Source organism: Perna viridis, chromosome 3 (genome assembly GCF_037379345.1).
Source record: "Perna viridis isolate PV_CMFRI_1.1 ecotype Kerala chromosome 3, ASM3737934v1, whole genome shotgun sequence".
Classification (NCBI taxonomy): domain Eukaryota; kingdom Metazoa; phylum Mollusca; class Bivalvia; order Mytilida; family Mytilidae; genus Perna; species Perna viridis.
In genome coordinates, this window is record NC_142447.1 from 39989423 (window position 1) to 40005101 (window position 15679).

The window sequence follows — 15679 nt, forward strand, 5'->3', positions numbered from 1 at the left end:
GGCTTGGATCAATTTTGGGTGTTTTGACTTGAACTGTTCAGTAATTAGGAGACAGAAATAAGCATTTTTCATTTCATTTGACAACTTGAGTTAAAGAGAATGAATCTCTTTGAAATTGTATACCACAAACTGCCTTCCCCCTCCCCAAGGCAGGTGGATTTGGATTTGATTTTGATTTTGGGGGTTGTGACTAGAACCATTAAGGTATTTGAGGCTAAAAAGGGGCCACTTCGATTCTTGCAAATCTTTGGCCTTAGACAAATGCCCCATTGCAATCAACATTCAAAGCTGTACCAAGTTGGAATGTCATGTAAAGACTTTTTCAACTATTCAAGGTTTAACTTTTGCAGTTGTATCAAGCTGCACCGTCAAGCATTCTATCCACTTGTTTTGAACCTTCTGTAAGGTCATAAAGAATGATACATACCATTAACAGTGCATTAAGGATTGTTTTCAGAGTTTTTACAAAATAAATTTCATTAGACTCTTAAAACATAAGTACATAGATACTTTCTCAGATTTAACTTCTGTAGGATCCTTCAGAATGATGAAAATATTTATATGCAGCTTAAGCATGATTTTGTTGTAGTATGCTATGTTTCTGACTTTTTACACAAAAATAGATTTACTGAAATCAGTTCAGTAACATCAATGCATGTAAGTGAACAAAAAATCAAGCAAGTCTTTTTAAATATACTTTATTTCCATCCTCATTAAAAAAAGAATGTACACGATGATATGTTAACCAGGAATTATTCAGACATCTGATATGCATAGAATATAGCCAAATAAATAGGCAGTTAGAATTAAAATGATTAATTCAGATCAGTTACAACAGAATTGGTCCATGCCTTGTGAAAGCATTCAAAACTACCCTGCCATTTCTGCTATACTAAGAAATAAACCATGGATGCAAAAGAAGAATTTCTCCATGAAAAATTTGCCGGAATTGTAGTCATATGAAAATCAAGGTAGTTCTATCCACTAGGTAGTGCTAAAAAAGTAAGATAACACTAGAAATAAAAATCAACTCAAGAATTTTGGCACAAATCCAGGAGCTAAGAAAAAAACATAATGGTAAAAAATTTAAGCAGTTTTACTACAGTTTTACAATTGAATCAGTCAAATTCCAGATAGATTCTTCCCCCTAGTGCCTCCAAGACTTTTCTTTGTGTAACAAGTAAGTCTGCGGAGTTCCAATAGGAAAACAAGATGTAGTGAACACAAGTCCTACCCATCATCCTTACACATTATAATTGATCCATTCATTATAAAAAATACCAAAATATATGTATACATGAGACTCTAATCTAGACTAGTTAGTTGGAATGTATAATCACTAAAACAGAATCAACAAGAAAAAAAGGGTAAAATGTCTGACAGTATTTAAATTATACCAGACTACAAAAAAGTAAGTTGGCTCTCTACCTTAAGTTCAGATTTAAATTTTGGAAATATATATTTAGTTAACTGCATACCTGATACTGTAAAACATGACCTACGTAATTTCTGCTGTTATGTCTTGTGGAGAAATTGAGCCCATACTTGTCGAAAGGTAATGATGAACATTAATCCAACACTTCAGAGGAAATATTTCATGTAATTTAGGTTACATGGCATTTGTTTTAAAATTACTGGCAACTGATGTTGCATTCTCACAACCTTGATTCAAGATTTTGAAATAGACTGATACAATATGACAAAATTAATAAGATTGACATCACATCAAAACAAGAAAAAAAAATATTCATACAAGTATAAATGTATCAAAAATATATTTCACTTATACAAATGATTATTGCATTCCTTATATTGCATCAATTCACACATACACACTTGGTAACTAGTAAATTAAATAAATATCTATGAAAAAGCAACCATATTATAAAATATATACAAGTTACAAAAATTAACAAGAGATTCAGATGTACAAACAGTTACCAACAGGGCAAGAAGCAATAAATTCAGCAGAAATAACTTTTTTTCCATACCTTAGTAACTCATCTAAAATCACCTGAGGTCAATTTCACATAAACTCCAAGTGTAAAATTGATTGTAAATTCTGATGTCACAATGCTGTTTTTTGTCCTGTCATCATAGGTTATGATGAATTATTACATTGGGTATGGGAAACGAAGAATATCTAAAAAATACATGGCCCATAAAAAAACAACCTTCTTTAAAAACCCACATGGCAAGGAGCCAAAAAAAAAAAACCCACAAACAATATACTTTGAGGTTCCAAAAAGGGAAATAATAATTGTAGAAATCATACAGCACTATAAAGTATCACAAAATTAAAACTTACAAGGGAGATAATCACGAAAAACTTAAAATGTGAACAAAATGTACACAAATTTGTATAAATCTTTATAGGACAAATAAGTTTAGACATAAAGGAATTATAGCAATGTTGTTTGCATAGATTAATTCTTTATTGTTTTCATGACAATTTGAATGAATAACTACAGTTAAATAGGGTGTACAATTATCAGTTAATCTTAGTAACTATTTAATCACTCTACAAATGATGACATTTACTATCTTGCAAAATTATAGACCAATTGTTGTTGCTAAATTCTTTGACTACCATCTAACGGGAAATACAGTTTGCCTATTTGAATCACCCTTTAAAATTTACAAAAGACAAGACAAATATTCAAATTATATTTCTGTCCAGAGGTCACGACCATGAGACATTGGTTTATTGACTACAGTTGTGTCTATCCTTTCCCTCGCTACTGATCGCTGTTGATCATGTGGAGATGAATACATATGAGATGACTGTGAAGAGACATTCTGAAAATAAAAAAAAAAAATCAAGTTGTCAAGGTATATTTTACTGTTCAAAATAACCTCGTATCAAGAAATTAAATATTAACTATTTTTCAAATTTTCATGATAAAAATTATTACAAAAAAGCTGTATCCTCTGTCTAATGTACCTGGCATCTATGACATCCGAAGTCTCTAGCAACTATATGTCACTGGTTATGTTAAACTTAATCAGATGGCCTACCTTAATGAAGCTATAAAAATAAAATTAACATAAACAAAAATATAATTCCTGACCTGTCTTTACAGGCAAACCCTTATAACCATTAGTACTTCAGTGCTTTTTTTAATTAGTAATTCACCCTAATTATTACATCTGTATGTGCAAAACACATATACCACTCTCTATAAATGGTTTCAAGTTAATGTTTCCTTTATTGCATGCTTAATTTAAGAATTCAGTGAGAAAAAAAATAAAATATCATGCTCTGAAATAATTTATTATTTGAATTCAAAAATTAAACATGCTGCATTCAATATTTTGTTGTGAACAAGGCAACTCAGCAAAATTGACAATCAGGACACCGAGACCAAAAAGAAAGGTTTTACATATATTTTTCCTTAACAAAAAGCATAATTTCTGATATACATTTTAACATTTAGGAACAGAAACATGCAACATTGGTGCGAAAGAATAATACAATAAAAACAAAATAAAAAAACACCAAAAAACTTTCAAATTGTAATATTAAAAAAAATATATCCTGAGCTCATGCACTCACATAAAAATGTGTTATATTTTCATTAGTGATTGTATCATTCTCTACAAAAATCAAATATTTAAAATGCAGATACACCAAACATGCATTAACTGAATAAATTAGTAAAAAAATTAATTAGTTAGGTATTTACTGTGCTTCCAAAATCACAAAACTGTTGGAATGGTGTGAATGTAACTCTGGGTGAAATTATTGTTCTGAAATAAACACAATGAGAACTTAAAAAAAATGATGTGGGAAAATCACTATTGTTGTCATTATACACATATAAATGGTACTCTTAGTGGTACAACTGGATTTTGAACATTTTGTATAACCTAAGGCAAGGTACTTATTATTAAAATATTCACACTATTTTAGACTTAATTTGGAATTTCAGTATTGTAAGAAAGTGATCTTTTCTACCAACTTGAAAAGAAAAAAAAAAAAAAGAGAATCTTTGTCAGAGTTTACTACTGGCCATGATCTTAATTGAATACTCTTTTACCTTGTTTATCTTCTTAATAAATTGTGCAATGAACATTATTATAATTAACAGATTGCTTCTCATGATACTTCAGTAACCAATCACTTCTATATTGAACATATGTTAAACTTACTGATTGATGATGATGATTTTGTGCCCTTAGAGATGGTGGCCCTTGTCGGTAGTTTGTATTTGAACTATTGTACATCCTACGTATACTGTCTTGTGTGGCATACATGCCCTGTGATCCTTTAGGAGAGCTATACAATTGTTTAATTGCATCTTGTGTGCCATAACTATGGTTATACACACTTGAAGGGGTATAGCTGGTAGGGAGTGTATTTCTCTGTCTATCAGGAGCCATGTTTCTCCCACTGTGATTCGAAGTATTTGGTTTTGTAGAAACACCAGTATTGCGAACTGAGGGTGAGAATTTTTCCTGAGGATTAAATCTATTGTTTGCATTGTCAAAGTTTTGTTTCACAGGAGTCTGATAAGGTGATTGACCATATTGATTATACGAACTCCTGTCAGGTGTATTCCTAGAATGCAACTGACTTTGAGAAGTTTGTCTGTCAGGTGCCACATAACCTCTTGTTGGAGGTCTTTCTGGAGTTCCTGTATTATGTAGTGGTCGCTCTGATGTACCAGAATTTCTGTTCAGGCGTTCAGGAGTTCCTGCGTTTCTGATTGGTCGTTCAGGAGTTCCTACACTTCTTATTGATCTTTCTGGAGTTCCTGATGAGGCCCTTGTTACTGGCCTTTCAGGAGTCCCAGAATTCCTCGTTACAGGTCTCTCTGGTGTTGTTGAGCCCCTAGAATTTCTTCCATGTGAGTCAACAGGTCTTTCTGGTAAAGGTCTATTGTAATAATTTGTATATGACATATGTTGTCTTCCTTGATTATATCCATCAGGCTGACTTGTTGACTGCATATGTCCAGGCAAGGGAGATAATCCAGTATAATTGTTTTGTTGATTTACTGGACTAAAAGCAGTTCTTTCACTGGATCTAGGCAAAGGCTGTCGAATAGTCCTCTCATTTGGCTGGAAGAATGGACCTTGTCTGTATAATATAATAAAATCAAATGAAAATAATAAATCTATTCTATTCTTTATATCAGTACTATATTAAATGTTATCAACTTTTTGAATAAAACTCTTTTTTCTCTTTTATCAAGTTAAAACTAGATCAAATGTATGTTTACCTGACAAATAGTTCAGATTGATATGTCTATTGCTTCTTAAATAACCTTAATTATTCAACTAATTTTCTTTTAATGAATTTATAGGTGCTATAAACAGTCAATACAGCATGAAAGTTAAACAGACCAATAACAATTGATCCAAAATATCATCAGTACAGTCAAAAGAAAGCATGTCAGTGCAGCATACAAATAATCAACAAAATTCAGCATACAAGAAGTATAATATAAAAAGACAATCACCTAAAAACTTGTCTAGCAAAAACAAAGACCACTGACTTAGACATTAGTACAGATCTAATATAAATAATAAAACATTACTTATGTCAAGTCAGTAATAGTCAATTCAACATTTAAGTATTAAAAAGAAGAACCTTATCCAGCTAGTCAATAAAACAATTATCCAAACAGAAAGAAACAAACCAAATCTAATATGTTTCACTTCACTGAATACATGGCTGAAATAAAATGTTCACTGAATACATGGCTGAAATGTTCTACTTGATATGTCATTTCTGTTATTTCAATACAAGTGATTTAGTTAACAAGCATTAAAGAGTTTAATTCATATAGAAATTTGTCATACCACTGAAAACCAATTTATTTTCAAGGTTGCCTTTTTGGCAATATCATAGCATATTTCAATTTAAAATTAAACATCTTTATGATAAATGAATGTTGATGTCCACAAAGGCATCATTTATACACAATGATTTGTTTTCACTATCTATTGTATTTGCAAAAATAGCAAAAATAATTTGCTTGTGAGAAATAAGTTGGTTTCCAGTAATCATTGTCTAGGTAAATTTGCTTGTGAGAAATAAGTTGGTTTCCAGTAATCATTGTCTAGGTAAATTTCAATTCTTTCACAATTACCGGTACTGCAACTTGTTTTTTTATATATATTATAAGATCATAATCAAATAAGAACTTAGCAGTAATTTACCAAATGTTCCCAGTGTAAAAAAATTGATAATTCAAATGCAAAGTGAATTCAGTCATTTCACTAACGAACTTTCTCCTGCCAAAATATCACAAAACATCAAAACATGTAAATCAATCCGCTGTTCACAATCTGAATTTTATGTTGAAAATAGCAACAAATAAAGGAGAAAATCTATAAACAAGATAACATTTCAATTTGGAATTATTTTGAAATTGAGAAAGTGACCAACAAAATAATTTGTAAAACAAACCCTTACTAAGGGGTCAGTCATGCCAACATGGCTAAGGGATATAAGGTTAGCTGGATAACAAAAGAAATGGATGACAGCAGATTTATATATATATTTTTTTCATTTTTTTTCTTAAGTCTAAAATAATTCCAAATTCATATAATACCTTGTTTATACAATGAATACGATAATTCATCGGTTATCGTGAATAATGAAAATACAATCACTCCTACCAAGAACGCATTAAGCACTTGTTACATATAGGCATTCTTCGGCACTTGTCATCTTATTTTGCTTATTCACGCTTTTCAGAAAATTATCCTTTTAATATATACAGTGCATAAATGCAACTTTCTTCAAACTGTAAAGCTAAATTCTTGTTTAAATTCAATCATTGTAAAGTATATTCCAATTCATTATTATATGGTCTTGAATTACATTGAAGACAGTAATCTTTTGTTTCTGAAATAGAACAGTTATGCATGAAATATAAAATATATCATTAATAATGTCTAGCCATTTACAGGAACAAAAAGCTGTATTTCACATTAAAAGTTGGAGTTCTCAGCAAGCCAACCAACTCTTATCACATGTTGGTTTTTGTTGTTAAGTGCAAAGCTAAAGAACATTGCCAAGAAAGAAGATAGAAATACAGGATAAATCCAAGTCTGTGTTGCAGAGGGAAACAATCCAAGGGTGATCCAAATTACCTGTCAGATTCAGACTCTTCCGACCCTGCCTCCTCGTGTGTTTGTGTGTTTGTCTGTGTTTCAGATGTAGGTTGAGGGGTGCTGTTTGTAAATTATACCATAATTGTTTTGGATGTTGTAGATAGATTATGGTTGATGTAATGATATGAAGATGATGTTGTCATGAATTTATAACAATGACATCTGAGCCTGAATTGCTCACCTTGCTTTAATTTCAACATGTCAACAAACATGGCATTCCTTTGCTACATTGAAAATATAACATTTCATACAGAAAATTTATCCAGAGTATGTGCACCATTTATATAAGGATGTCGGATCTACATCACTCAAAATGATGCTACAAAATAAATAATGGACCCTCGGACCTCAACATTTAATCCTTGAAAATCAAAAGGGTTCCAGATAGTATGTACCATGCTCGGTCAAAATCCATTGTAGGATGTTGAATTTAGAGTGATCGTAAGAATGTAATGCACTGGCAGGCAGTTGTATATATCACTATATCTCTTGGTTGTTATACAGAAGTAAACAAAGCAATAGCAAAACTTTGATGAATATCTTTATAGGGATGCTGTCAACATAAAGAATCATAAATGAGTTGTCTGATTTGTGCCAAATTTGTAACATGAATTTTTTACTTGGTCAATGCAAGTCTAAACAACCTCAAGAAAATAAGAAAATGACATTACAATATCCATCATGACAAACAGCTAATAACTGATTATAAAAAAAATAACTAATCACATGCTCCCTATTATTCATAAAAGTGAATTAAGAAAGGCCCAGTAATATTGATAATGGTATAAAATATGACTGTTCTAACTACAAATATACATTACTGTCAATATATAGATATGGACCAATCAATACTACTCCTGTGACACTGACATGTATAAAAAAGTGTGAAATCAACAGTGATACCTTCCTATAGTAAAAACTTTTTATATAAACCTACCTTCTTCCAGTTTGTTGCTGTGTGTTTTGTGAACTTTGACCTCTTTGTTCTGTACTTCTTATATTCATTACATTCCCTTTACTGCAAAAAATATAAATTAAGTAAATTTTACAAAAACTGCAATGAAAATAAGAGTAAATATTGTTATGTTGGACCTTTGTATTTTCTACAGGTACTAGAAACAGGACTTTGAATGTTCAACTATATTAACCATAGAATATGACTACCAAAAAAGCAAAGAATGGTTCTATACTGAGCAGACAACAGTAGATGATATCTGTTTTTGTGTGAGTTTCTAAACAAAAAGTGTTTAAAACTAAGCCAGATCACTTATTTCCTTACAAACCAAGAAGTCAATACTTCATGCAAAAGCAGTGCAGTGGAATAATGAATATCATAACACTGAAAGCTGAGGTACTAATATGTGAAAACACAAGGCTTCAATTTATAACTTGTAAATTATTGATTTCATACATACCTGAATCCACCTCTTTGGTCTGTTGCATTGCTGGTAGAAGTCTGAAAGATAGGAAAACAGTAATATCATTATCATTACTGGATATCAATTCTACCTAAAAATGTTACAACTAATTGATTCATACAGTACCCAGTGTTTTTATCAAGGATCCATTAATTTCCATTTCTTAGGAAAACATAATCCATTAAAACCAAAGGTAGTTTCTTAAGTTGTCTGTCTCAAGTAACATCTCAACCTTAAGTTGTCTGTCTCAAGTAACATCTCAACCTTAATCATTCCTGGTAATTGTACTGAGTTCATAAAACAAATGTTCAGTAAAGACTAATGTGGAATAGTATTAATGTTAAAATGTTATAGGAATGTAAGTATAATTAGTAATAATTGTAAAAGCAAAAAGTGAAATGTTCCATTTCATGAACTCATGAAGTCTTCCTATGCAAAATGCCCTTACCATTTATTATGGAGAAAAAATTAACACAATCAACTCTTCAATTGACAGTGTTAACTTACAGGGATGAATGCAATTGGCCAATGTCTTTGTAAATAAGAATATATATGGTGTAAATGCTTCAGAAATTAGATATTATCTTGAGATGTTAAAGTTAGTAGTAGCCAGAGGTATAGGACCCTTAATTTCTTCTCTAGAACATCTGAAATTTCTTTTACAAGGGTCCTGGGCCTTCAACTAATGTAACTGACTTTATTGTAGACTTTTGTCCTGAAGTGTACCATCGATTTGAAAATTTGAAACTTGCAAAAGTACAGGACCCTCTACAGTTGAAACTAATTTTGAACCGTTGTACATGTATAAGTTTTTTTTTTAACTGAACTCTTTCAAAATCTAACTTAAGACCTCCGAACTGAAAAACATACAAATCTACAATCTCCCAAAGTTTGAAAAAATGAGCCTTTCAAGATTTAAACACAAATGTTTCTGGAAAAGTCAGTGACTTCTGAAGTTTCTGCAATGTAAATGTCCAAAAGACCTGTCTACAGAGAAAATATGGTAGTAAGCATAGATCCTACATTATAGAATCATATTAAAGAAACAAAGATTTGTTTCAGATGAAGAGACAACTAAAATATCATGAAGTTGTTATGGATAGTGTAAGAAATCTTTGATCTACTCCAACCTGGTCTGACATATTGGAGGCATCTTGACTATAAATAGTATCATGTGACATGGCAGACACAGTATCTGGATACCATAATGTATAGTCCTATGGTAAATAACAAAATAATATTTGTATCACCAGTGTATTATATTTCTGAAAGAAGTATGAAATTTCAAGGACTGTCTTAAATTATTTACGAGTGAAATTCATTCTACTTAGTTATATCAAAACTATACACATGCATTACGTTTTTATCTGAATAAAAAAGGAAATGCAATGATTTGATAATTTACACAATTAACTTACTTTCATTTCATTTTAACATACTATGACTCATATATCAGATTTGAAATGGGTTTGCACACAACAATACTGGGCTCATTTTCCACACCTGGTTTTTTAGCAGGGAATCAAGTCAAAACCCTAAAAAGCACCATTGGACATGTGCATCAAGTTCAATAATCATATAGGCACCTAACTCTGTTGCTTGGCAACGAATACCTAACAAATTGTAAATACTGGTATACAGGATAAAAGTACTTACAACTGGTTTTTCTTGAGGTCTGTCCCTGTAAGATCTACAACAGAATTGTCTCTTACAATGTTCCACAAACAATCCTACATAACTGTATTTAAATGTGAGATTAATATTAAGTTCTTCCTAATTCTTTAAGCAATAAAGGATGATACATGCTTTTTTTTCAGAAGTAAACTTTATTATTTTAGCTACTTTCATTCAGAAAAAAATGATGCTAACTACATCTATGAAAACTTTATCATAAGATCTGAAACAGGGATGATTTTACGAGGTCAACAAATGAAAGAAACTGGAAAAATCGGAAGTAAATACACAGTAAAAAAAAAAGAAAAAAAAAAGAATGGTAAAATCCTGCTTTGAAATAGCGGAATTCCGCTATAATGTGAAAAAAAATCAAATGGCCAAATAAATTTGTTTTACTTTCTTTAAATTACCTACTTATACACATACCTGTAAGAGTTAGTGTCACTATAATAATTTTTCTGGCCTGCCTCTGGAAACAAGGACGAATATAGAGGTGGAACCTCAGCCTCTCCAGAACTCCGAGGTAGATTGGCATTGTGATCGGGCTCACTGAAAAGAAATTAATATATTAGTAGTTATCTAGGCTTGTCTTCTTAAATATACTATCAACTAAAGTACAGCAATTAAATGAAGAGAAAATATCGCTGTTATTATATTGGTTTTGCATTGAATACTGAATACAAGGAATTTTGGTGCAGATTATTTATTTAATATTTATTTTTTATTTTTTGTGGTTTTCCAGATCAATTAACTTTTGTTAACAGTCTAAAATTCATAACGGATTGTATGAAATTTACACTGAAGAAAATATTCACAACTGCTTTTATTTTTTTTTAACATCTTACCATGAAAATAGCAACAAAAAAACAAAAAAACTGCTGCAAAAAAGTTTAGATTACCTGTTTAATTTGAACACATTCTTACTTCAAAGGTGATGTCATGTATGGAGTTAAAAATAAATCATTCTTACAAATGATTTTTTAATTCATGTTCAAGTGTTTTTTTCTGTTGTCTCACATTATTATTTCATCCCATATTTCGTATTCAGGATTTAAAACAGATTTACTCTACCACTGTATATCATGTTTCCAGATTACACCTTAACAGGATTTAAAGCATTTTTTCTTAATTGTCTTCTATATCAACTTGAATGACTAATAAAGTAGCACAACCATTGCAAGACTTCACAATGAAAGTAACAATTTCTTCAACTTAACTTTGACTTTGACTTACCCAAAACTTTTTCTCTTCGGGGATCGGTATCTCTGTCTTAATTTAGCTTTAAAAGGCTCAGCTTTTGTCCTGAAATTATACATATATTAATAATAGATTAAGCAGCTATGAAAATTTATTAAGTGCCAATTAAGGAAAAAATAAATTCACATTCAATATCTTATGTTTTCACATGCAAGTTTTAATTATTATCATTATCATAAAAAACAATAGATTTTTATATAAACAAATAACATAAAATATAATAAAAGGGAAAAAAGCTACTAAATAGAAGAATATTTCACCAAATTCATTTATTAGAACTAAGACACAATAGAAATACTGTACATTACAAAAGTATTGCATTTTCTTACTCAAAGGACTATTTGTATTTTAGAAGTAACAAAAATCACACTTACTCTACTTGAACATAAGGTATATCTCTGAGTCATTCCTCAGACATTCCTTCAGTGTCTACTAGGTATATAAATCACACTTACTCTGCTTAAACATAAGGTATATCTCTGAGTTGTTCCTCAGACATTCCCTCAATGTCTACTAGGTATATAAATCACACTTACTCTACTTGAACATAAGGTATATCTCTGAGTTGTTCCTCAGACATTCCCTCAATGTCTACTAGGTATATAAATCACACTTACTCTACTTGAACATAAGGTATATCTCTGAGTTGTTCCTCAGACATTCCTTCAGTGTCTACTAGGTTATATCTAAAATAGGAAAGAGACTTTTATGAGTAGAACTATGCAGTCTATCTAAGGTTGATCATACCTAACTAATAAATAAAAACTTCCTTAATTCATGACCATGTGACCTTTTAACTTCTAACAGAAGCATCCATTATCCTTAGACATGTACATATTTTAAAAGAGTTTTTTTTTCTGTTTATCTATTCAGTTGTACAGGATCTAAGTTCACTTCATGAAAGCTGTATTTATACCTTATATGCATTTCTCTATTGCCATAGGGAGTAACTTTAACTCACTGAAGCCCCGTGCAGGTCCGGGTGTTAAAATAATAGGCCTGCAGCAGCACTAAGCTTGTCTTAAAAGGCAACTAAATAGTGTTCAGAAACCTAACTGGGGCTAGGCGCTCTGCCCACAGAGCAACTGGGATATGTGCCCCAGGTGGTGGAATGGGGTACCCCTGGCATGTTACATGCTGGGGTTGTCAGGCTATTGCACGGAATACCTGACCGCAAACCATAGTGGTGCACCGTGTTGGGAAAGATGTCACGTTCCTCGCACGTTAAAGAACCCTGCTGTGGTATTCGATAGGAGTAGGAACCTTTGCACTCCCCCACAGGAGGCTAAATTGCCCGACCTTACCCATCCCCCCTTTTTCTAGTGGCAATCAAAATTTGTCGACCCTATTATCCTTGTGTCCCATCCTTTTTTTCATTTCATCATCATTTCATGTTCATTTTATCATCCATTTCATGTTCATCCGTCTGAATATAGCTGAAATATTGCTGCTCGGACATTAAACCCCAACAAGCAATAACTCACTGAAAATGTTCCCTGAGTTCCTCAGGAGGTCTCTTGTTTCCAGGAGACTTTGTTCTCCTCCTCCTTCTCCTCTTAGCTTCTCCTGCTGGAGCAGAATTTATTGATGGTATTGACCTAAAAAATATGGAATGTCTATAGCAGTCAAAAACTAGTATAAATATCAAAGATTGAGTATATAAAGTCAAATAAAATGTATCTCCCTGTTATAAAGTAAGAAACAATGTGTATTATACACAGCATTACATTGTAGACATTTGCTACTAAAATAAAGAATAGAGAGTCATAATTCTGTCCAGAATAATTAAATCCTCTAGATTTTACTACAAATTGAATATTCACTGCTTTCAAAAAGACCAGACAACTGATAATAAGAAATAACGAAACTGGATGAAACAGAAATTTTCACTCTACTATTATATAAATATAATCCAAAGTCACAAACTACACAAAAACAAAGTCAAGAAAACTGAAAGAAGCTGAATAAAACACAGCCTAAACTTTAAACTAAGCCCCCTTGCCTTCTTCCCCAGAAGAGACAAAAAACCTAACTGCCAGTGTAATCATTTTTTACTTATAACAAAAGAAGTACAATGATAAAAAAAACTGGTTAAAACAAATTATTTAAATCGCTCACCCATTCATTTGATTTTCCTTATTAGACAGATAATACCTGAAAATAGATTTTCAACAAAATTTTCAAATGAGTTACTACTGATAATTGTCACACTTTATTTTAATGTCACATATTTATCCACATACAAATATTTTACACGATATCACTAGAAGAAATTGCACTGGTTTATATTCATTTAGTTCATTTAATACAGAAACAGATGTAAGTACAAGAAAGCAATATATAAGAAGAGTGAAAACAAAACTTTTCGTCAACCAAACTTAATTTTGAATGGAACCTAAAACAGAAATATGGTCAGGGGCTGCTCTGGCTTTAAAATTCTCTTGCCAGAAAAATCGTGAGCTGCCAATTTTTGTTGCCACTTTTAAGAAATTAGAGCAAAAATCTTTTTTTCTAATTTTTTTTAAATATGACAGTATTAAGTCCAGTGATGAGGTATCAATTCATCAAAATAACCCCTTCATTCATGACATACATGTACCCAAGATTCACTTTTGATGCATGTATAAAGCTGGTATTTAGCTCTAGTCTCAGTCAGGATATAAAACCATTAGTCACTTTGTATATGCAAAACAATAAAGTACTACTCCAGAAACAGGTGTTTTATTTCTATCAAGGACTTTATATTACTATGCTCATATAGTCCCTAATTTTAAAACATGTTCATTGTTGACCTTTGTGGTCTAATTAAGTTTATCTTCAAATATAATTTTGTGTTTTGTTTATAAATTTTCAACTAACTTGATTCTTTTTTCAATTGATAAAATTTATAGCAAACTACCATTGACCATTAATTGTGCCCCTTTTCAATTACCTCAAATTCTATTTGTCTGAATTTAATTAGAATTTGGGAATCCCCATCTATTTGTTTACAGATTTTCCTGCCAAAAAAGGCACATGACAAAAGTGTAAACAAATGTCATCCATTTTCTTTTATCAATTCTTGCTTTTCAAAGTGTTTTAGACACGTCCTGATGGAATAACCATTGTTAATTGGATTTACTTTATTCTGTTATAAGGTAAATCTGTTTCTGAATGTATCCTATGGTTTAACAGGGCTGTGAAGCTTGTATGTAGGCACATGCATATGGCCATGATTATGTTTACCTTTGACCAGATGATAAGAATTTTGATTGGCTCAATAATATATTTACATCTGACTGACACCTACCAGGAGGATATTGTGATTCACAGTAACCTAGTCTAATTACACTCTTCACGTTGACGTACTCCCAAACAGTTAGAGTGGGGAAACGCAATCATCATAGTCTAATTACTTTTGATTGGCTTCAGTCATAAATTGGTTATGGTCAATCTGACCAGGTGTCAACACCATTGTTTAATTGGAGAGAATATCCGTTGTTGACAAACTTCATGTCAATTTTTATATACAAAACCTAGGCGCCAAGAAAATCGCCAACTGGTTATTTTTGTCGCCAGATCAAATAAAAAATCGCAAATTGTGACATTGGCCAAGTCCAGCACGATCCCTGTAGGTTTGTTTGTCATTCACTGTCTGACCTGATAAATAGGTCCTGACTGAAATCATTTTATTGCCCTGTCTCATTTTTTTTCGTATGCAGTTTCAATGGCTGTCTAGGGTGACATTAGTTCAACATAAAAAACTATATTGTTTTCGTACAAGGGACCTCCACAACATGATCAGTTCATTTAAGACAAATTTTACTGTAAATAATCTTTCACAATCATAATGTAAAGTATTTACCCTCCCATAGCATCTTTCCATTGAGATTCAAACCAATCACCAGAACTTTTTGGTCGATGTTGACGAGACCTTACAGGTGATACATCTGATTCACTGCCACTGTCAACTTCTCTCCTAGAAAATAAAGCTCTTACCCTTCACAATGTTTTTTAGTGGACTCCAATCAGTAAATATATTTGTCTAGGGGCAGAGTTGAAGACATGAGAGAGTGCTTAATGACCAAAGATTAATACTGTCACATTCTCTCATTTAAATAATTTTGTTTTCCTAAAAAAGGAGGGCGTGCACCTGGTGTGCCAGACAGTAATTTTGACCATAAACAAGAAAATCTAATTATGATACAAATTACTTTTTAAAT

The 15679-nt window shown here is 31.6% G+C and overlaps 1 protein-coding gene across 8 annotated transcripts in view; it reads right to left on the reverse strand.

Moving 5' to 3' along the window:
- Positions 1–682: 682 nt before the first annotated feature.
- Positions 683–15679, reverse strand: part of LOC148622226 (band 4.1-like protein 4) — a 45297-nt gene continuing 30300 nt past the window's right edge. For 2 of the 8 annotated variants that reach the window (XM_088571897.1, XM_088571895.1), the window contains 13 exons: positions 15322–15435; positions 13596–13631; positions 12962–13075; positions 12095–12163; positions 11454–11522; positions 10647–10769; positions 10203–10236; positions 9677–9763; positions 8544–8584; positions 8066–8146; positions 7108–7188; positions 4153–5083; positions 683–2799 (listed from right to left, as the gene is read on the reverse strand). In XM_088571897.1, coding sequence (XP_088428023.1) covers positions 2665–2799; positions 4153–5083; positions 7108–7188; positions 8066–8146; positions 8544–8584; positions 9677–9763; positions 10203–10236; positions 10647–10769; positions 11454–11522; positions 12095–12163; positions 12962–13075; positions 13596–13631; positions 15322–15435 — 1915 coding nt within the window. In that variant the 3' untranslated portion in view covers positions 683–2664. Of the gene's footprint in view, positions 2800–3686; positions 3751–4152; positions 5084–7107; positions 7189–8065; positions 8147–8543; positions 8585–9676; positions 9764–10202; positions 10237–10646; positions 10770–11453; positions 11523–12094; positions 12164–12961; positions 13076–13595; positions 13632–15321; positions 15436–15679 lie in introns of all 8 variants that reach the window. The other 6 variants (XM_088571899.1, XM_088571896.1, XM_088571898.1 and 3 more) reach the window with 6 other exon arrangements.